At 43.5% G+C, this 22,666-nt stretch overlaps 1 protein-coding gene across 8 annotated transcripts in view; it reads right to left on the minus strand.

Moving 5' to 3' along the window:
- The window catches only part of EBF1 (EBF transcription factor 1), a 269,155-nt gene that overhangs the window by 239,344 nt on the left and 7,145 nt on the right, over positions 1-22,666 (minus strand). For all 8 annotated transcript variants that reach the window (XM_038150157.1, XM_038150152.1, XM_038150156.1 and 5 more), the window contains exons 5-6: positions 17,691-17,764; positions 10,815-10,883 (exon numbers count right to left, since the gene is read on the minus strand). In XM_038150157.1, the coding sequence (XP_038006085.1) occupies positions 10,815-10,883; positions 17,691-17,764 (143 nt within the window). The remainder of the gene's footprint in view (positions 1-10,814; positions 10,884-17,690; positions 17,765-22,666) is intronic.

The following is a 22,666-nucleotide window of genomic DNA, read 5'->3' on the forward strand; positions in this document are numbered from 1 at the left end:
GGGAGGGAGTGCTCCCTTTGAGGCCCATCCAGGCACATGATGGGATTTGGTGGCGGGGGGACCCTCCCGGGGCGGCCGCAGGTACCGCGACCCCCGGGGACGCTGCCGAGTGTCGGAGGCTGGAGCTCGTTTCACAGGTGACAGATTAATGAGCAATAACTGGGTTACCATGGCAAAAAAAGCATTCCCAAAATTCTCTTTTGTTTCCCCGAGAATAGTCTCCCTATTTTTTCCCCCCCTCCAAATCATGCCACTCTGCAATAATATAAATATTAACTAACATCATTCTTTCATTATTCTTTCAAGTGCGAATGTCAACAAGGCTGATTGTTACACACAAACTCCAAGGATTAATCAGGGAAAATAGGTATCTCAATTACAATTATAATGCTGAAAACTCAAATTTATGAATGGCCAGCCAACTTTGAAGACATTTATTAGGGAAATTCCGATGACTTCAAAAGTATTAATGTACTAATGAAACATTAGGGCATGATGTATTAATGCTCTTGTAATTTCTGACAAATTGAGTTACTATTGTCACAGAAGGGCAATCCTTCAGGAAAAAAAAAATGGAAAGTTCCTCTCTCCTGCCACGTGGTACACGACAGATGACAATTTACGTATACATAATGGGGTTCAGTGAGAAGTTTCCCTCCTACACCACAGTGCAGTTTATTCCATTTTTCAGAATGCCAGAGCTATTATGGAGCTCGCTATGCTTTAAAAAAAAAAAAAAAAGCCTTGGGACTGTCTTCCCAAACAGCTCCATAGGGAAGAGACTCTCCCATTGTGCATCCCTCACTCAGCAGCCTCGGAGTCCAGCAGGGCCCAGTAACACCAGGCCATGGTCCCAGCAGAAAGACCCAGAGATAAGAAAAAAAGTTTTACAGAGCTGCTTTTGACACAAACTCCAGCACGACAAACAAATTCTTCCCCAGACCACAGAAAACTCCAGGACACTCATTTGTAACGCAGCTGAATTTCTTCATTTTTCTTTAAAAAAGGGGTAAATCCTGATCCAAGCAGCAGGGCCTTTCCTTCTCCTGCCTGTAAAACCTCTAGAAAGATATTCCAGGGTGTAGACTCCCCTCTGCAGCCAAATCCCAGCTCATGCAGGATTGTGCCAGAGATGTGGAGGCACCTGGAGCAGCTGGGAGGAGAAGCGACCATCAGATCTTAATAGCTCTGAGCGTGGCTAATTTTATTCTTCTTTCAGAGCAAAGAACTTTATAATGAATACAGAATACATTTTTCCTCTCCTTGTGTCATCGTTCTACAAAATTTGAACTAGGTAAAGTGGTTTTTAACATCCACTTATCAAAGTGACTTAACATCTGGGAAGTCAGCCAATGGTTATGTAGTGATGCAGATGCCAAAAAATCTGACTGAAGGATTATATTGAGGGAGTTTACAGAGGAGACCTCACTCAACTGGGTGGAAGTTGATGGTTATCCTGGTCAGGAGAGCCTGAGAGTCTCCCTGCAAAACCATGGATAAAAATTAAGCAAAAGTATTGTGTTTTAAATAGCTTATTTTTAACCCATTGTAGACACTGGCTGTATCCTGCACCAGTAACTTTTTCCAAAGGCAGATTTTGGAATCAAAAGATGAACAGTTTGTCAAAGTCCAAAAGAAGATGGAACAGAAGATTATTTTCTCCCTCTTTTTGATTGCTAGACACATTGGAATATTAAGTCTTTCTTACATTTCATTATAGAAAATTAATCAGTTCCAGGGTCACAGTCATGTCACACAAGGATGTCCTCTTCTTTTTTTAATTAATCTTTGAAAAACGTGACCTAAACATTCATCTAATTGAATTATGTGTTTAGCTGAATGTTTGTAACTCTGCTTAGAAAGTCAAGGTGAGAGGAGCACTAGGAAAACCCAAGAATGAAGCAAGCCAATATGACCCTGGCATTGTAGCATCACCTTTTTTTATTTTTTTTTTTTTTTTGGTAGCGCCATTTTTCATCTCTTTTTAACCCAGCACGGCACTGGAAGAATTAAAGAAAACAATAAAAGAACAACTGAGTGTACAGGGTAGGATTTACTGGCATTTACTTTTAATTCTATGGTCCTTTGCTCTGTGGCTTATCAGCCCTATGTCAGCCCTTTTTCCTCCTTTATATTTCATGAGGGGACCCACATGCTGGTACTGAGAGACAGAGCCCAAGTGTCTATAAGCTTTTTGTCAGGTAAAAAGAGAAGAAAAAGGAAAGGAACAAGAGGAAAAGCAAAGCTAAGAGGCATCTATTAGATGTCACTAGGCTTTTGTATTCATGTCAATGATTCAGGATTAGAGTATTTGAAATAATCTTATTGAGAGAACTCAAAAGCCCCACAGAGGGAAAGCCTGCTCGGTAGCATATGGCAGAGCAGCAGACAATATCTTATTAAGGATGTGTTAGCTAACACCATTACTTTTTATATTACATTACTGAACTCTGGTGCCTCAGCCCGTTAGTGAGATGCTGTAGTTGTGGAATGCCAGATTGGACGTGTTCTTACAAACCCTAAAAGATTTGGCCAGGCCTCCTGGCACAGTGGGGGTGGGGAAGGGGGGTGGCAGTGGGATGCTGCTCCCTCAGCCCTCTCCAGAGCCCTGGGAAGGGGAAACGATGTCCCCAAAGGAAGGGGACAACTCGCAGTGCCCTCCCACACTCCCTGCTTCAGGTCACCTCCCCTCTGGGAAAAACACGGGGTACAGAGAGCAGCTGCTGCTCCAGCCCCAACAAAAAATCCCAAACTACTGCCAGACTCTGCTTCTTGTCAGATGAAGGGAATTTAATTTTGTTATAGTGAATGCTGTTAGTCTAAAAATCTTTCTTTGCTCTTGGACAAAAGCTTGTAATTGGAGAAATAGCTCTTTTTAAAGTTATCTTCATCTGCCTACACCTTTAGAGGCAGCAAGAAACCAAAGACAAAACAGCACTGTTCATAGCATTTCAATGATTGCTCTGAAAGGCTCTATATCTGGGTCACCTTACTACAGTCCAGTATATAACTTCAGTGACTTGATATAAAGCCTTTTAATAACTAATTTCATATCATTCACATATTAACAGCAACAGAAAATTCATATCCACATTTCCTGTTTCCAAACGCCGTTTTTAAAAAGTGGGTAGAAAATAATTCGTTCCACTTTAAAAAGTAAAAACCTCTAAAATACTGTCCTTAGCAAAAAAGTAAACACCCAGTTGATACAGTAATATATTCTGATCACAAACCACCTATGCAAAGTTGCTAATGTGACACACTGGGAACCTTGTATGGGTTTTCTGTACTTTTCCAGAACTGTTACAGAAAAAAATATCACGATGTTACAGGGAAAGAGGAAAATTCATACCAACATTTCCCACTACTACTACAGAGACTTGCTGCCTTCTGAGGACAGTGCTAAAACCATTTCTAGAAACTTAGTCACGATTTGCACAGTAACCTACAAGTGTTTCTTGCTCTCTTTTAACTTTATTAGTTAGATGTTGTATTAAAATTAAATACTTCCAGCAGGCAGAAGTGCCTGTGAATTTAACATAGTTATTTAAATAAGTGTGGCCAATTACTTATAAGAATACATTTTGGTGGCTGGAACATGAAAACATTTATGAAAACTCACATGAAGAAAACTACTCACACACCTCAGCTCCTGCAGAATAAAGCTTGGGTTGTGTTTTTATCCAGTAAACACTGGGATAGAGCTGACATACATTTTTCATGTTCAGAGGAATTTTAGCTAATCTGCATTAAAACTGAGGATGATCTTTGCAAATACATTTCCCCATTGCTCTTATTCATGTATGCATTCCCACTGCGACAGCAAATATGGAAATAAATCAGGTGTTAAGATGGAAGAGGAAATTTATCCACTCCAGAAACTATGTGTGTATATATATGCATATGAGAAAAAGACTGGGGCTTTTTTTCCCCCCTCAAAAAATCCCCACTCTTGAGAGAGAAGAGCTGGCACTGAGCTGCATGGAGCCAGGGAGCCCACTGTGCCCAGCACATCCTCCCTGCTGCAGGACATGCTTTGAAGAAGGAGTTCATATTAAGAAATCGATAGGTATGAAGAGCACATCTGAAGTTTTGTGGCAAGAAACAAAGGGATGGATCCCCCTGCAAGGCCCTGGGCTCCTACTGGGGTCAGAGCACTCAGAGCTTTCCTGGTGCTGCAGGAGGTCACTGCACCAAAATTTTTAAAGCACCTCCAACCTCAAATACCCAAATCCTGCCACCAGAACAGAGCAGCAGAATAATCCATGAGGTCTCAGATTCCTTTGCACAAGAAAATCCACAGGGTCTTCAGGATGGACTTTGAGGACTAAAACAAACCAATTCAGTCTCCTGAAATTGTTAACCCTTGCTGAGCAGGAGATTTTCAGGAAGAGCCCAAGGGACTTACTGGCATGGACACACTGACCTTGGGGCAGCAGGGCCAGCACATCCCATGTATGCACTCAAGTCACAGCTGGCCAAGCCCATGGCTGTGGATGAGCACTAACAGTCAAATGCCAAAAGCAGCAATCTTGTCTTCAGTTCCCTTCATCCCCAGGACATTTAACACAAGCTTTTTAGTCTACCAAGAAAAACCTCAAGTTTTACTCTGCATCAGGAGGACCATTTTTCTTCAGGAATGGGATCATCTCCCTGCTTAGAAATTACAGAGCATTCAGCACAATGGGTCTGCTTTGCAGTGGAAGCCTCTGCTACATCACCAATGATATGAAATAGTAATAATCAAGAATAAGATCACAGTTAACTAAAGCCCCAAACACTAGCTGTGGATTCAAAAGGCATCACTGAGAGAAGCAAGTAACTATTAGAGTAGTGTGAAATGTTTGCAGTGAAACCCAAAACCACATAAGGCTAGCCTGGTTTGGGATTTAATAACAAACTGAAAACTCAGAACAGGTTTGCTGGGAAACTCACAAACCTTCTGAGTGAAGCTCACACCAAATTAAGGTTTTGCATAATACTTCTGAGATCGCACAAAAATTCTTATACTTGGAGGCAGAGAGAAGAGTAATCAAACAAACAATAAGCAGAAGCTGGTTTGACCCTGACCAAGTTCATTCAGCCCCAAGAGCAAAATAAAGGAATTTATAAGCAGCAGTGATATGTGCCAACCCCAACAGGCTGAAACCAAGAGATTTTTGCAAGAATCCTTGCAAAGTTACCCCTAGCTCTAGTGATTTCATCACCAGAAAGAAGGCTGACACCACATGCATGAGGAGCACTCGTAGCAAGGCAAGCATGCAAGCCTGAATCTCAGTGTGAGAAGCATCTACTGATCAGTCTCCCATTTATCTCACAACAGCTCAAAATGCCTTTGGTTGCCTAAGTCATGTGGGAAATGTTCTGGGTAATGCTTCTCAGCTGCATCAATCACAAGCAAATCCTGGAGGATGTGTGTTTGGGTCCCTCCCCTCTCAGAAATGTGTGGGCTCACAGGCTCCCGGAGCTCGCACGAAGCGCTCGAGGCCAACTTCTGTCTCTGAACACCCTGCTCAGAGACCCAGGGGGTTTAGGCAGCACAGCCTGAAAAGACAGCCTGGGAGACATCTCTGTGCAGTGCTGGGGGTAGCTCTGACACCCAGCTTCTGCTCCTCTGACTCCTCCCTGATGGATCAGTAACTCCCATCTAGCTCTGGAAGGGGCACAGCAATGTTGGGGGGTGGGGTGGTTTCCAGCACAAAATTCCAGATAACAAATAGCCAAATATTCACAGCCAGGGACATTTTGCACCTAGGATGTCTATCAGAGTGTTCCATGCCTGCCCTCCTGCTCCTTCTGTGTGGAAAACCCACCCAAGGAGCCAGCAGTGATGGGACCCCCAGGCTCCCACAGCCCATCCCTGGTGCGAGCGAGGGGGGAGCAGGGCACTGGCAGGCATGGCTTCCCCTGACTCCACACAGCCAGGTTCTGGTACTGACATGGTCAGGGGGACAAGGAAAGCACCAGGACAGGGCAGGAACCTGCACTCCTGCCAAGGAGCCACTGCCAGAGCACCTGGCATCTCCTGCCACTTTGCTGTGACGAGCCCACATCCCCCTGAGGTGGGGATCAACTGCAGCACTGACCCCATCCCTGCAGCAAAGCATCCCTCAGCAGCTCCCTCTCAGCAAAACCCACCTCTACCCCTCTCCTGGAGGACAGGGTCTGCCTGCATCTCCTTCCCCCTCTCTCCAGACAGGGAAAGCTACTGCAAAATGCATTATTTGCCACATCTACTTAAGCAGTGTGTTTGTGGGGAGGATGCAGGGAGTGTGATACAGTCCTCCCAGTCACTTTTCCACCTGCCTGGTATTTAGGATGAAAAGATGATCAGGCTTGTAAAATACAATCCACTACCTGATGACTTGTAAAGCAGTAAAACAGAGGTAATGAGTTTTTCATGTCCTTGCACAGTGAAATTCTACCCACAAACATAAAACTTTTCAGGTTACAGGCTGAAAGATTTCAAACCCATCTGTAGGTGAGTTGGCTGGGTGTGCTGGGACAAGTTACAGAGAGCCCAGATGAGCATCCTGCACATGTTGGAAGCACAGAGGCCTTTCAGACACTGGTGGGAGGTCAGGCATTAAAATGTACTTTGGTGTCATCTGATATCAAGGGAATATTACAACCCGTGAGTCCCCACCTCTGCTCCATGGACAAGAGCTGTGATGGCACAGGAAAGGCACACACCTCCTCAGTGCTCCCAAACTGCATCCAAAATGCCACATGAAGACCTTCAGTGTATCACCAGAGTAGGGCCAGGGGAAGCCCTGCCCCCAAAAGTCACACAGCCCCTCCCAGGCGAGCTCCAGCACAAAGGTGATTGTGATCTTGACTTCTACCTCACCTAAAGCTTATCAATCCAAAAGATAGACAGTGGCCAGATACAGGTCCTGCTTCTATTGGGAAATCTTAGCAAAGCCAGTCCCAGGTCACTGTCATCAGCCTGCTCAAGTACTCTGGGAAGAAGCAAAATTTGGGATGAGCCAGGAGCTGCCCGTTTCAGCCCTTTTTCTATGCAAGGATGTATAAGAAAAGGATATATATCCTTTTCTCAAGCAGGATATATATGATATATATGGTATATATTTTTTTTTTCTGCCTCTACATCTAGGGTTACAGTATTCCTATTTTATCAGTCAGTAGGACTCCTATTGACTGGATGCAGCCATAAAAGGTAAAGAAGCCCCAGCAGGCACTGGTAACACCATTAAATATCGGTCCTGACAATGGTAAATTGGGTTTAAAAGTTTGGAGCAGAGTGCCAAGAGAGGAGCCTTTTTCCTGAACCAAGGCATAACATAAAGCCCCACTTTCTCCCCTATGTGACTTTTGTCATTATCATCTTTTCTGATTCTTACAAAGCAAACCTAATTAGGAAGCTCTCTCATTAGTCTTCCAGAAAAATTAGCACAGCTTATGCTAATTACTTCTGTAAAATTTAATAAACTCGTTGAAATGGGAATAGTCTAATGAGGTTTTATTTATTGAACTAAGATAACTGTAAGGAAAAAGGTTAGGATACCAGGATATCCAGAGTGGTAATAAAACTACAATTTATTCAATTTCTTCACAGGAATTTTATTGCGAACCTTTTAAATTCAAATATGAGTTACAATTTGAAAGTTAAATCAATCTAGAATTTAATTTAATAACAGGAAGTGCTCTGTGTTTTCTTTAAGTGTGATTACAATACAGCCCTGCCACTGCACTCGTAGGAGGAATTGTGCATTTGTATTGTGACAATAATGCCCCCTTTTAAATGAGTTCCTGTTCATCAGATCTTCATCTCAACACATGTAACTGGATTAGCAATAAAATATACAGGCTATGCTAAGAAGATGATACAGACACACACAGGTTTCCAAGAAACTTCCTTGGGATGACTGCTCTGTAATCATAATAAACTAATTTTGTTCTCCAGAGAAAATTTAAATCACTATTTTATATGAGTATAAATTTCTTTAGGTCCCTTTCACTGCTGTATCTGCTGATACTATAATAGAGCAAAGTATAAACCAATCTTAGAAAGAATAAATTCATATCCTTTTTCAAAGACAGCTACAGACGTTCTTTCTTAAAACCCACATTTTCATTAAAGAGAAATGTACAATTTGATTTCACATATATCCAGGGTTTGAAGGAGAACACAACACATGTAACTTTGAAGCTGCCAAAGAGCCTTTTCTCCAAGTTCACCAAACCACCACAAAGGCAGAGCCCTCTCTATCCCAAGTCCCTCCAGCCTCATCAAAGAGAATTAATCAATCCCAAATAGTATTCCAACTTGTCAGAAGAGGATAACATTTCCATGTAAGTACATATGTCAAAAATCCCATGGATAGATTCTATGTTAAATTCTATGTTAGGTCAGAGTCTGTGGATTCACAAGATTTGATGCAAGAGTTAGATTAAATCCATAGGCAAAGACTTGATCCGAGCATAAGGCATGTGGGAGTGCTTTAGCCCAAATGGTAAATGCATTCTCTAAGCGCAGTGCAAATAAAAATAACTAAATATGGCTTTGCATATCAATTGACATAATAGTTAAAAACTGTCTGCATGGAGAAGTGACAATGGAGCACAAGCAAACACATGGCCTGACTTGTGCAGGCGTTTTAATCACAGAACAATTTTAAAGGACTCGTTTTCAGGTAAAAAGGCTCCGTATAAATCACTTCATCCTTTCCAAACCAAAGGGGACAAGAAAAATGAATAGGATAAATGTCACAAGAAACATCACTAAAGCTACTAACTGTATAAAGCACATACTTGCTTGGCCTAAATTGTTTGAACTAGCCCCAGCCAAGAAAAGGTTTTAAGTACCCTACTGGGACAGATGCGAAGCGGCAACAATAGAAGCCACACTAATGCAATCCAGGTAACACAATCCTGTTTCAAAAACACAGGGAGGGCTAATTACAGTACTGCTGAGTCAAATTTCTTATGCCATTGCAACCCACAGGAACAGGTCAAAATCAAGTGTTATTCAAACCACAGTCATATCAACCTCCTGTATCAAAGTCACAATTTAAAACCAAGTGAAGAACTTAAAAGCTTAACCCATTCACAAGCCAAGTGTGATTCAGCGCGGGTGGCGAGGCAGGGCTTGTGTTATCAGCTTTGAATTGTGTTTACCTTGCATTTTAAGATGAAACTTCAAAATCGGTAACTATTACATCAATTCATGTAAAGACTGAGGAATGGATCACTGCTAGGAAGCTAAAGCTGTTTTTTTTTTTCCTGTACCTATTTTCCTCATTTTGCAGGAAGCATGTAACAGACAGCATCTCTGGCTTTCAAAATTGAAAATTATTTGCAACTGGCAGTTTTGCATACTAGATAGTTAAACAAAATATTTCTGTAAACCTGCCATTAGCATCTTAACATCTCACTTTCCAGTACAATGAAAAATTCATGTGAATTTTGTAGCTTTCATGTTGCTCAAAATGCCACTCTAACACCATGTTTATAGTGTTCAGCTCTGCAGCATGCTTATAAAACACAGCTCCGTACAGGTTTCACTGGGGGGCTTTCCACCCCACACACTTCCTCTGGTGCTACCTGATGCTCAGAGAAGATGAAAATATGCCTAGTTAAAATAGATAGGGATATCTTCTGAGATTTAAACATTCTCAGCATGACTTATTACAGCTAATCAAAACATCTCCTATAAGCATCCAATAAAAGCACTTTCCTACCCAACCCATCCAAGAACTGGGAGCTGGGATGAGCACAAGGCTCTGGACTGCTCTCTCCAGTGGGGCCCCCAACACATCAAACCCACCTCACCTTCTTTCATAAAATGGATGCTCTGGCATGGAAGATGAACTTCATACAGCAAACATAATTCAGACAGCAATGCAAGGAGAGGAAAATGCTCTGTGCCCTCACCCCTGTGTGTTTGGGGTCCCTCTATTCACAGCTCAGTGCAGAATGTTGCTCTCCCCAGCCCTGTCAGACCCTTTTGGTGCTTGGTGGCCGTTTAACTCCTCTGGAGTAATGTTACACAATACCCTGGCTATCCCACATGGCTTTGGACAACACATTTGGACAATAAAAATGTAAAAATGGCTCTTTGGCTACCATTTTGCATAATTGGCAAGCAATAGAAACTACACATGGCTCAGAACAACAGGAATAGATGTATTGTACTACAATGATTTACTCAGTGATGTCAGATTAGCAATATGGATCTGTTTAAAAACACAATAATTAAGACAGGCAAAAATGAATTAATCAACTGACAATACAGTCAAAATAGTATTCCAACCAAAGAAAATAAGAGGAGGGAAAAAACCTTACATTGCAGATCTATTTTCTTAACTGTTTTTATGCATAAATAAAAGCCTTAAAATGTAGATGGATTGCATCCAACAGAACTACAGTAGCTAAGTGATAATGATTCAAACATTTTTCAAATAAAAGTTAAATATTTATAAGCACCCAACCACATTTCATAAATCACAAACTATTATTATTTTATTCCTGAAGCTTCCCTGGCATAGCATGTGAATTGAGTCACAGAAAGTCAGAAAGAAAAATCTCCTCTTTATGCACATGAATCAGTTACAAGAGCTGGAGCCCTCCACAGAGCAGGGCACTCCAGTATCCCGACATTTTCCCACCTACGGCCCTTCCAAGGCAATCACAACTGCAAAGCACAACTAATTCTGTATCAAAAAAAACCCAAAATTTCATCCGCATAGCCTCCTAATTCTTCCCCATTAGCAACACGGGGCAGGTGTTTCATTATAATGAGGAGAGGGAGGAAGAGAAAAAAAATGGAAGGAAACAATAGCAGTCCTTACCTGTCAATTATCACTGGATCTGATGGAGTCTCATTTCTGTTGCCACAGCTTTTCTTGTCACAACAGCGGCTACAGAGCAAAAGCGAAAGGATTTAGTGCGACCATTACACTGTAAAATCATCATTACCAACATGTTGGGTTCAAATTGCCGGCTCGAGTTACCCTGCCGGCCCTGCCTGCAAATCAGTCAAATGCTCTGGGTCACATATGGGTTAATTACGATGTTTAACTTCTTGCACAGCTGGTTAGCAACGGAAAATATAAAAAGAGAGGGGTTTTGCCCCTTTCACAAATAATAATTCAAGGATTGCCCGAAACAGGGAGAGCTGCCTATTTGCAGCCTCTTTTCCGCGGGGTTTAACAGTTGTCCCGCAGACGCTGGCACACAAAATAAGGCAGATTTTTCCCTGCTGAGCCTGGTTTTTACATTTGCTTAACGCTTGTGTTACACATCCACAAGATATTCCTGCTTCCACACAATTCCCAGCTACTGGCAAGCCTCCCCCCAAACTCCGAAAGCACAATTATTCTCCCTCTAAGAAACGCTGGTGTTAATGGGGGAGCTGAAATGCAAGCAGCAGCAGCGGCTTTTTATGCTCGAGCGCGCCTGTTTCCCCAAGTTTTCCGAGCATGTTAATGATCACTAATGCCACGGAGAGCTCTGCTCCGGCGGCTGCTGCCCTGCGTCAGGTCAGATACAAAGCAGGCATGTGAAATATAAGCTCCGTCTCCCAAAGCTCTGCTCCATGGCTGACCTCGAGGCTGGGATTCTTTTTGAGCTAAGGTGGCTTATTGTTTCCTAAGAGAAGTTACGTTGATGGGTTTTGATGATTCCTCGTCAAGGGTTGTTTTGGGTAAGGAGGTATAAATATATTGCTGGTGAGTTTGTAGGTGAGGTACATGTTCCCGCTCCAGGTGGGAATCCCTCCTGGTGCCTCTGGAGATGTGGCAGGGAGCTGCCCTGCTCTTCCCACCAGCCCATCTAAACCCACAAGACTAAATCACAGCCACAAAGGTCAGCAAAGCCTTTAGATTTCACCCATCCACTCACCCCAGGCAGGAAACCCCCATCTCGCAAGGAAAGATCCTATTTGTTGATGTCCCTTAACAGAAACTACCCCACTGAAGTCAAGGCTTCAAGAAGTAAATAAAAAAAAATTTAAAAATCAAGAAGCTCCTGACTTTCCCAGGAAAAAAGAAAAAAAAAAAAAAAAGGAGCTCCTGACTTTCCTTGGTCCCCAAGGACCTGCTGGACAAAGCCTGGGCAGCTGCAGGGACCCCATCCCACGACGGCACCAAGTGTCAGGCAGTGAGGACCACCCCAGCTGCTCTCCCTGGCCAGACCTGAGCCCATCTCAGGTTCAATAAACTTCTTGGTCAGCCTCAACCACACAGAACCAAATCTTTGGAAACCACTAAGTTTGTTTCCAGGGGCATCCCAGGGACCTGCATCTCGCCTGTATTTCAGCAGCTGTCGGGAGGGACCACTGCTCACTCTCCCTCTCAGATGAACTATTTTCCTTTCCCCAGAAGGTGGAAGAACATCAGGGCAGGAAGAAGCCCTCAGAAGTGCCACACTATATAAATAGCCTTGTTGGGAGTATGACAAAGGTTCTCCTGTGTTGCTGAACAATAGAGTGAATAATATACAGTTACCCACCAAGATTAGCAATAAAGCAACTAACCACACTAAAGATAACAAAAAAGGGGCCTTTTACAAAAACAGCCTGTTTAAACTTGGCTTTTTAAAAAAATAATAATTTTGTATTCAAAGAGAGGAAAATACATAATTCTTTTCACCGCAAAAAGCTTCAAGGCAACTATTCAGGGCTGAAACTTTTCACAGTTAACACATGTGCGGTATCTTCATTTCGGTGGAAGTTACATTGTTTGGGATTGCCAAAAAAAACTGCTTAATTTTACAGCACAATACCACAATTGATCCACCAGAAAATGCCAGAGCCTTGGCACCCTGGAAGTATTAAAATTTAGGAAGGAATAAAATATGCTGTAGGTAAATAGTCATGGGGACGTTCAGGGGCTTTTTTGCCTATAAAAGGACTTGTCATTGGAGTGCAGCTAGAATGTGTGGGGTGAGAAAATTTACCCACAAACAAGGCAATAAAAACTGCTAATCATTTTTAAATGATTAAAATGTAATTAGAAACAGAGTTGGCACAAGTTAAGACAATGCAGTTCTTGTGACTGAAGTGAATCAGGGCTAGTCCTGACATTCTCCCAGCAGACTGGAGGGACAGAAATTGCCACACTTACTCAGGCAAGCAAAGGTTCCCAGGCTCCCAGCACGAGACGGGCAAATACCAGCATCCACACACCACGGGGCTCAGAGGTTGGCACCTTCCTGGGTATTAACCCAGAGGGAGAGGCAGCCACAGGGGCCTGGGGACAGGGACACCTCAGTCTCACCTCCTGCCACAAGTGTCAGGCACTGACCAGTGGGGACAACCCAGCTTTGAGAGCAGGGGAAACACTTCACTGCTCCTCAGGTGGCCCCTTAATTGGGGCACCCTCCAAAAGTGCATCCCAATAGTCCCAGGTGGTAGTAGGAGACCTCACTCCATGACCACAACCTGAGGGTGACGTGGAGGGGCTGCATGGCTGGCACATCCCACCATTGAGTGGCTCTCTGGCATGAAAGGAGGCCCTGAAGGTTCCTCCATGATCTAGAGAATTGTATTTTAGAATTTAGTTTGCTTTTTGTGTTTTTTCCCCTCCCTGCAACAGCAGAATTGGAGGCCTCTTCACTCTAGTCTTTCTATGCAGAGAATTAAAACATCACTGCAAATCTTGAGTTTCAGACCTGGTTTAAAGTGCTTTTAATTCAATTTCCCTCAAAAGCTTTGGCTTTTAGTGCCTACTTAGCACTTGGAAATAAGTTCCTAAATATTCAGCACCCTTTCTCCTTTCCCTGAAAGAATTTTAAAATTCCCAGGAGCTTCTCCAAACCACTCAGAAACCCTCCAGCTCCCAGCAAGGCTCTGTGCAAGAGCAGGGAGTGCCAGCTCCTTGCAGCCAGGAGGACAAGGACTTGTTTTTGCTGCTCTTCCATGACACCTCTCCCCAGGTGGGGCCAGGAGCCACGGCTCGGACACAATGCCATGCTGGCCCACGGGAAAAGCCTACCAAAATTGATTTATTTGTGGGGTTTGCTTGTTTTTAAAACCAGCAGTCCTTGGTAGTAATGCAGCCTCCCGGCATTTCCAGCTCCCACATCCCATCTCGGGCACCCCGCTGTCGTTGCCACCCTCATGGCTCCTTCCTGAGCCCCTCACCACCCCTGTCCCGCTCCTCCCCAGGCCACCACCACCCCCAGCTTTTATTGCTGCCTTTCTCCTCACCCCAACCCTATGGGGACCTGCTGCTCTGCTGTCTCCTCGCTCTCCATCGTCCTCCTCCTCCTCTTCCCTTGCGCGTGCCCGAGGATCTCTGCCCGGGCCCTCAGGACGAGGCCTCCTCAGCCCAGGCCCTCCCTGGCCGTGCCCAGCCTGGCGCGGTGGCCGGAGCGTCCCCGTGCAGGAGCCCTGCTTTGTGCATCCCGGGGACAAGGAACAATGAGGAATTAGGGGCCCGTGGCACGTGGCCAGCACCCAGGAGACTTTGGCTGCCAGGCCCCGACAAGTCGCCAGCGAGGCCGAGCGGGAGATGTTGCACAAGGTCCCGGCGAGGTGGGATCCCTCCCACCAGCGATGCCATCAGGACAGCCCCTGCCCCAAACAGGCTCCTCACCCTGCAGCGTGGAGGTGTGGGACCCCCTTGCCAAAACAGCTGTAGGATCTTATTTTACACAGACAAAACCCATATTTTACTCCAACCTCATTCTCAGAAATCACTGAACCATTTTAGCTGAAACTTTCCAAAGAAAGTCAGCCCGAGGCTGACACCCTGCAAAGGATATTTCAGCCAGAACAGTTTAAGTTTGGCAAAGCTGTAAGCCACTGAAGGTTTCATAATGGAAATTGTTGAGGCAATATTAACTATAGATGTCCCTCCCCATGCTGCCTACAATACTAATAAATTCCACTGAGGTTGTGAATTCTCCCCAGCTATTAACATTTTCACCAACAGCGTAGATTTTTATATCTGACAAAACACAATGAAATCCTTTGAAATAAACAGCTACCTGAAGCAAACCTCAGCTTCGCTCTCCTACCGCAGCCAGGACTCTCTTACACATTTGAATTCTTTGTCTCCTCCGTGCCGTAGCTGTAGTACACTATAAATACCCAGCTTTGTCACATAAATGCAAAGTTTTATTGTGCAGTTAGCCTTGATAGAAAGCACTGCTGAAAGTTGTTTAGAAATTAAATATCTAAAACAAGCTATTTTAAAATACAGAGCCCTCACTATTTCATGTCTGAAATGAAGAAATTTCATCTTAGGGAGAGCAAGCTGTCTTTCACACCATATGGCTAATGGTAGTGCATAGCAATTAGCTGGGCTGATTAATGGGGAACAGACTCTAATTTTATGCTTATAATTGAGGCTGCATTTGCACCCCTGGTGCAAATTCAGCACATCCCAACTTCCACTTACAACAGGCAAGAAATCAAGAGAAACAGAATGGTGTGGAGAGAGAATTTTTTCCCATTCTAGACCCCTAAAGAGCATCAGATTTGCAATTTAAAAGCGTGTTAGCAGCACAATAGATGACAGATTTGTGCAATAGGGTCAAGCGGCCTGGTAAACAAACAGCACCCTCTTACACACGTATGGGCAGCAAAGGAAATGGGAAATATCTAATATGAGCTGTAAGAAATTTGAATATGTCTCCCCCACCCTGTCAGGAACACAACATTTGCCTACTACAGTCAGTTTGGGTTTTTTCTACCCCTCCACCTTATGGCCATGAAGCACAAAGCAAGAGCTAGCAATAAAGAAATAGGAGGAGAAGAATAAAGCTTCTGAGCCAGTGAATTTTAAGAACAAAGAAAGTGCAAAGTGCTTTAATAAAGGGAATGACTGCGCATCTTTCCACATTCCCAGAACAGAAATAATTTCTTCTCAGTCAAAGTATATTGAATGGCTATAAATCTGTGATGTGGGCATTTGGTCTTCTGGTTAAAACTCAGCCCACTATATAAAGTTTTCATTTACTTCTTACACTTTATGTTTCTGAAGTATCTGTAAGGAAATTAATTCTTTAAAGTAGTCAATTCTGGCTCAGTGAGTCATTCCGAGCACCAAATCTTGCTGGTTAAGGATCAGGAGGACACATCACCCAGGACTAATGGCAGACACAGACCCTGACACTGCAGGCACTTGAACTTGTGCTTCATTTTACTCATGTGCCCAGTCCCACTGTTTTACTGGCCTGTTACAGGAGAAAAGTAAAAGGCACTTGAGTCTTATCAGGTCAGGGGCCTCCTTTAATATTTCCATGAATTGTTCCTAGCTAGGTATCCAGTGTGAAAGTCGTGCTAATTGGGCCAATGAATTTTAGGACAATTACAAGTTGTCAACATGACTGGGATTCCATTTGAAAAGGCAGAAGTGGCCTGGAGCCCTTAGCAAAGCAACGAGGCTCCCAGTGGCAGCAGAGGCTCAGGCACCTCTTGGAGCTGCTGATTGTTCTGGAGCTGCAAACCAATGTTTTTGGTTTCCTTAAGGAAGCAGCCTAGAAAAGCAAGACATGAAAACTAAAATCCCCCAAAATCCTGCCGCAAGGAAGAATTTGAGGCAGGGACTGTGCAGGGTTTCACCCAAGCTGGCAGAGCAAGGAGAGCAACTCCTCTGCCTTCATCACGGGGCGCTACCCCCCAGCAGGGTTTTAGCAAGAGGAGCTGTCAGTGGAGGACAAAACATGCAGATCCCAAGAATTTAAGAAAAAAAGAGAAAAAAAAAATCAACCAACAGAGAAGTTTCCATCTGAGTATTTTGTCAAAGACTCTCCCCTGCCAGGAAACCCTCATCCAAGTTTATTCTTTTAGAAGTGGGTACTAGTTTTTACCCTCAAGTTACTCCTTTTTAGTAAATGTGTTTTGTAAAAGTTACAACGCATGCAATGGCATTTTTACAGTCTTAAAACAACTGATTGTAACAATGAGCTTATGCAAGAACGCCTCGTCTTCCACCAGGGAATTATTTTCTGCCATCGAATAACATGTAACAAATGATTTTTTCAGACATGCAAAAAACACCCACTAACTTTAATGAGACTGAGAGGTCAAGCTCTCTGAGGTGGAGAAGGGGTCTGTGGTAAAAAGGAAGTAGAGGAGGCTTCACCTACTTCAACCAGCCAGAACAGAGAAGGAAGCAGCTGCAGAAGTTTGGGGGAGAAGATATTTGACTGAATTAAAGTCACCAACCCCAGGCAGGGCAAGAGAGCACTGGGCAGACCCAAATCTGCATGGGGAAGTTTAAAGAAAATCAAGAAGACGACATCTTTTGCACAGAGAAGTTTCAGCTGCTCTGCCCTGGCCAAGTGGGGACCCCACGAGAGCAGCAACCAGGACAAAAAGAACCTCCTGACCTCACTCCTTAATGCACATCCAGGAAAAAAAAATACTGTTTTGTCATTTTGCTGAGGAGTTTTTGTTGGGAATTGGGGACAGAGACGTTTATTGCTACAAGACTATAATAGACTGTTAATTTCGGTGAGGAGACCTTTTGTGGGCTACAGTGTCTAAATGAAAACCAGCAGCATTCTGTTAAGAATAACTCTTTATAAATAATTGAAAACTAGTGTGACAACTGAGACCTTGCTGCTAATTACACACACCGAACTGTGTTATTTTGGGATTGCTTAATGCAAGAAAGATAAATTTAAGTCCGAAAATAGCCGTAGGTTCAACCTAGATTTTCGGAGACAGATTCATCTTCTCATCACTAATTAACTGGAAGAGGGGTATTTCTTACCTGCACATTATTTCATGCGTGAGCAGAACTCGGCACATTTCTGGGTTCTTGTCTTGGCCTTCATATACTATTGCCTAGAAATAAAACACATTTTTAGTTGTACATAAGGTTGAGTTTGGAGAAAATCAAAACATGCCACGGTAAGCAAAGGCTCAGCGAGTTACAAACCACAGCTCAGGCTAAAGAGAGCTGGCATCTCCAGCAAACCTGCTCCAAGACCTGCAGTTGTAAAACACAAGCTGAGTACAGCTAAATTCCCTCCTCTCTGTTGCACATCTCTCCAGCGGTGTGTAGGATGGGTTTTTTAGTAGTCAAGACAACCACAATTTTCTTTTCAATTCAGAATAAAATATAAACCTAATAGCATTAAAAAGAAGGGGGGGAAAAAAAGAAAGAAAAAAAAAAACCAGCAAGGCTTGGTATACTTTGGGTCCTATTCATTAAAAAAAAAAAAAAAAAAAAAAGAAAAAAAAAAGAAAGAAAGAAAAGAGAGCTCATGCATTTTTAATTACAAAAGCTGCACAGCCCAGGCATTTTCCTGGTAGCTCCTGAGAAAGCGCCTGGGCCTGATTCTTCCCTTGAACCTCCTGATCCAGCGCTTTCCAGAGAGCACCTCCGGAGCTACAGGGGTATAAATAAGTGAGGAGAAGGCCCTACCAGAGCAGAGGAGACCAAAACAAACAGAGGATCAACCAGCTTGAGAAATTTGACTCTGAGACAGCACAGGGAGAATCCTTTAAGCTAAAACTGTGGAAAGGCAGAGTGTTCACATTTCAAGAGGAGTCTACGTTTGCTCCCACCAGCAGCACCGGCAGCGAGGGATCAGCATTGCCCACGAGCTGGGTTAGTGCCCACAGCCCCTGTGGGACAGGATTTCCATCTCAGCCCCACAGAGTCATGTTTTCCAGCCAGCCCTGCTCCCAGGCACCAGCCCCCCAGCAGCAAAGAGGAGAGTTTCCCTTGCAACAGCATCTTTTGCTGGCATTGAGGTTTCTAAATCTTTTAGAGTGGCACTCTGGAGATGGGATCAGATCCCCAGGCTTGGAGGGATGACCAGCACTGCATCTGAGCATCAGCACTACCCTTGAGCTTGGTGTGACCTTTTCAGCCTCTAAAGCACAGAATTTAAAACAAGAAATTCGGGGGAAAACTCAGCAGGTAAAATGACATCTGAGATGGGTCTCCCTAGAGCTAACAATAAAATAGAGACTGAAATTTAAGAAGTCTGCTCTATGGATGAAACACATTTTAAGGAATTAGATCCATTTGAAATGGAAGCATGGAAAATACTGACAGAAAAGTAAGTTACATTAATATAGAACAAACTGCTTTTCCAGTCCTTACAAATGTAACCCACAAAGGGTAAGAGGTGTGGTACTTCCAGAAGAGGCACAAATCTCAAGGCACACAAATCTGAAGAAGCATGCACTGACCCTTACACAATTTAAAAGGCAACATGCAATATTAATATAATGCTTTATAAAATTCCTTATTAATTCCATAAATAATAACAGGAATGGGCCTGGGTTACCTTTGGTAGTTTTAATTTGTTAACTTCAGTTCTGCTACCAGACTTCCCCAAAAACCTGAGAGCCTCTGGTGTGGGGTTTTATAGCTGTTAAAACAGAGGCTGCCACTAATGGGCCCAGAGTCTCACCTGGCTTCTGCCCCCTCATTTCCACCAGTGAGGGGCAACAGCTGTGAACCCAGCACTGGGAAAAAGGGGATGCACAGAAAGTCCCCCCAGCACAGACACCAGCAACCCCCTGCCCCCAGCTAGAGCCCCCACCTCGAGCTGCTTCCACATCAGTGCCCAAGAGAGATACAGATGGTTTGCAAGAAGCCCTGAAAACTGGAATTACATGTATTGCAGCAGGAGGTGGGACAAATTCAGAAGAGCCTCGTTCCCAGCATTAATGGGGAAGATGGGGAGAAGCTCCTTCCAGGCAAAGCCAGAGAACTGAAGTAACTGGCTGACACCTGGTGGGGTCAGTCAGCGGGGACATTGCAAAGACTCCAGAAAACCCCAGATCAGGTTCCACCTGGCAGTGGGACAGGCCAGGCAAGGAGGAAGCTCATGGCACTTCTGGAGCTTCATCAACAGTTAAAAAAATAATCTCCCTCTGAGAATGCAGAGAGGGAGGAAAAAGAGCAGATCTACTTCTGAGGCCTCTGGTGGGGACAAACACCTACAGCCTCCTGTCACCTCCAGACAATCACAATGTGACACGGGAGGAGAGGGCTGCTGGGCTCAGCTCATTCTTCTCATACTTCCAAATATTAAAATAAATTTACTCAGGATGGGTTAGCTTGTTGCCAGTGGAGCCAATGAAGTGCTAGAAACGACAAACCAGAACACAAAATTTACTTTCTTTTTTCCCCCCTGCCCTCTCTCCTGCTCTCCCCTTCCTGCTGCTGTGCTTACTTAACCTCCAGGTAGCTGCTTAAATAACTCAACTAAATAGCAATAATGAACGGGCAGAGTCAACACTGTGGTACATAATCACCTTGTCTGTTGTGTTTAGCATCAGTGATCCCTTCTTTGCGTGCATGACATTCTTCTGCCTCCCTCTACGTTAAGGATTTGCTTCTCACTTTATTTGCATTCAATTATCGAAGTTGCACCCGTGCACATTTTATTTTCTCCACGTCAAACGCGGCTCCTCTTGCCCATCCTATTCCAGCAGGAATTCCTAGGAAATTCTGGGAAGCGGGAGGGCACGCTGGGCTCATTTCTGAGCAGCTCATCCCCATCTTCCCACTCCTGTGTCCCAATTTATTTGTGTGAAGCACCAGCAGTTTGCCCCCATGAATGGCTGCCCGAGAGCCCTGCAGATACTCGACCGCCTCGCAAACCGCGCCGCTCTGAAGCATTAATTCTACAATTAGTTTCAAAAAGGAAACAGGAACTGCTAAAGTTTCAGATCGTTAGAGCTGCCAGAAGTATTTTTACAGGAAGGGTCTACTACGTTACTGTTGTGAAAATGTTTAACTCTCGTATTTGAAAAGCTGCTCTTTTTAGCAAAAATATCTTGATGATTTTTTTTTTTAATAAATTAAGCGGTTTTTAAGTTCAGGTTTTGAAACAGGGAGATTGCATCAGGGTTCCCTGTCGCACTAACGTCGTTGTGATTTTGTCAAATAGGGATCACATTAATGAGAGACAAAGTGAAAGTTACAGTGCATAAACTTAGACCACAGCAGAGCTAAAAATAAGCCTGCAGATACACATCAGAGTTGCACAACAAAACACCGGCAAAGGAAATGCAAAATTATAGACTTTGGGTTTTTTCTTTTTGTTTACTTCATGTCGTTTTAACTCGGTGGTAATTCGTAAGCGCTTGAAAAAAGCGTTTCTTCTCCTGAACAACTTCAACATTTCCCCACAAAATTTATCTTCCATTTTGCCAGCTGTTACTCACCCAAGTAACCTTCCTGCAAGAAGTCCCAGTGAGTAACAGTCACTCATGCACAAACAGACTTCAAAATCCGGCCCCGAAAAATTAGTGTTAAAAATATGAGACTTCCTCACTTCTATTTAAATAAAGCTGCATAAAAAGTTAAATCAAATTCAATTCACTGCTTAACAGCAAATAAGAATTACTGCATTGAGCGCATCACAGTCAAGTACGTCCAAAAATTCACCTAAACTTTTCAGTGATGGACTTCATTACTAAAAAAAAATAAGAAGAAATAAAAAATAAAAAGGAATGGGGGCAATGTACAAATCAAGGCTACAGTTCTCATTTAATCTACTTTTTGCCCAGTAGATGAAGTAAGATAAAGCAATAAAGTAATCTACAAACAGGCTGGAAAAATACAGAGACAGATTTTGTTCTTAACCACTCCTGAATAAATCCAGATTTATGCTGGTACAAGTGAGGGCAGAATCGTCTCGTGGTGTCAGTTTGCCAGTCAAGCAATCCTGCTTTCAGAACTGGACGAAAAACAATCTTGAAGGAATGAGATCATGGTCATTATATTACTCAGTTATGTCATGGCCTTGATTTTAAAAGAGTAAGAGAAGGAGAGAAATCACCAATGTGCATCTAAATCCACTTGCTTTCAGATTCCATCTGCCTCACAAAACAAAGTATCTCCCTTACCGAAATAAAAGAGAAGGGAAAACTCATTAAAATTAGGGTCTTTTCCAAAACAGAACTAAAATGATTTGGAATGACGTTTACAGCTGTACACACAGGGAGAAAATAAAATCCTGGCCCCACCGAATTCAATAGGCGCTTTGCAATTGACTTCAGATGGGCCAGAATTTTACCCAGAGAGGATTAGGCTGGTATCCACTGTATATCTACAGAGAAAATACTGTGAATTACATTTATTTGGCTTTGAATCCTTAACCCTCAATTACCCGAGGTTTTACCCCTTCCCCGGGCAAAACCTCGACTCATCCCAGGGAGGTTTATCCCGGACAAGCAGCACGGAGCTGGTCCCGGGGCGAGACAGGGAGTTCTTGCTCTGCCTCCCCACACACAATTCAGAAGCATCTAATTATTTTATCCAGTCTCCCTCTGCCTTTGATTCACAGCCTGCTTATCGACGTATTCACACAAATTAAATAAATTTATCTCTCCTAATATGTTCATTTTTAATGGTTTTCAAACATTCACATGGAAACAGCTCTAGCGTAAATATCCCAGAACAAATGGCTGTATATTATACAGGAGGGAGCAGTTGGGCTGCCAGACTGGGAATGCACCAGGCCATCTGGCTCAGGCAGTCTCTCCAAAATCCTCAGCTTTGTTTTCACCCTCAGACTCCAAACAACACATTTTCCACTGTGATGAGTTTACATTTTCCCAAACACAGGTCCTGATCATGCATGCAAATTCCAAACTTCTCCATTCCTCTCTGTACAAGAAAATTAAAATCACCTGCGCTTCTGACATCTCACCAAAGGCACAAGAAAGCTGCTAAAATCTGGTTCAATGTAAACTTTCCCCGTCACAGGGGTTAGG

Source organism: Motacilla alba, chromosome 13, assembly GCF_015832195.1.
Source record: "Motacilla alba alba isolate MOTALB_02 chromosome 13, Motacilla_alba_V1.0_pri, whole genome shotgun sequence".
NCBI lineage: Eukaryota > Metazoa > Chordata > Aves > Passeriformes > Motacillidae > Motacilla > Motacilla alba.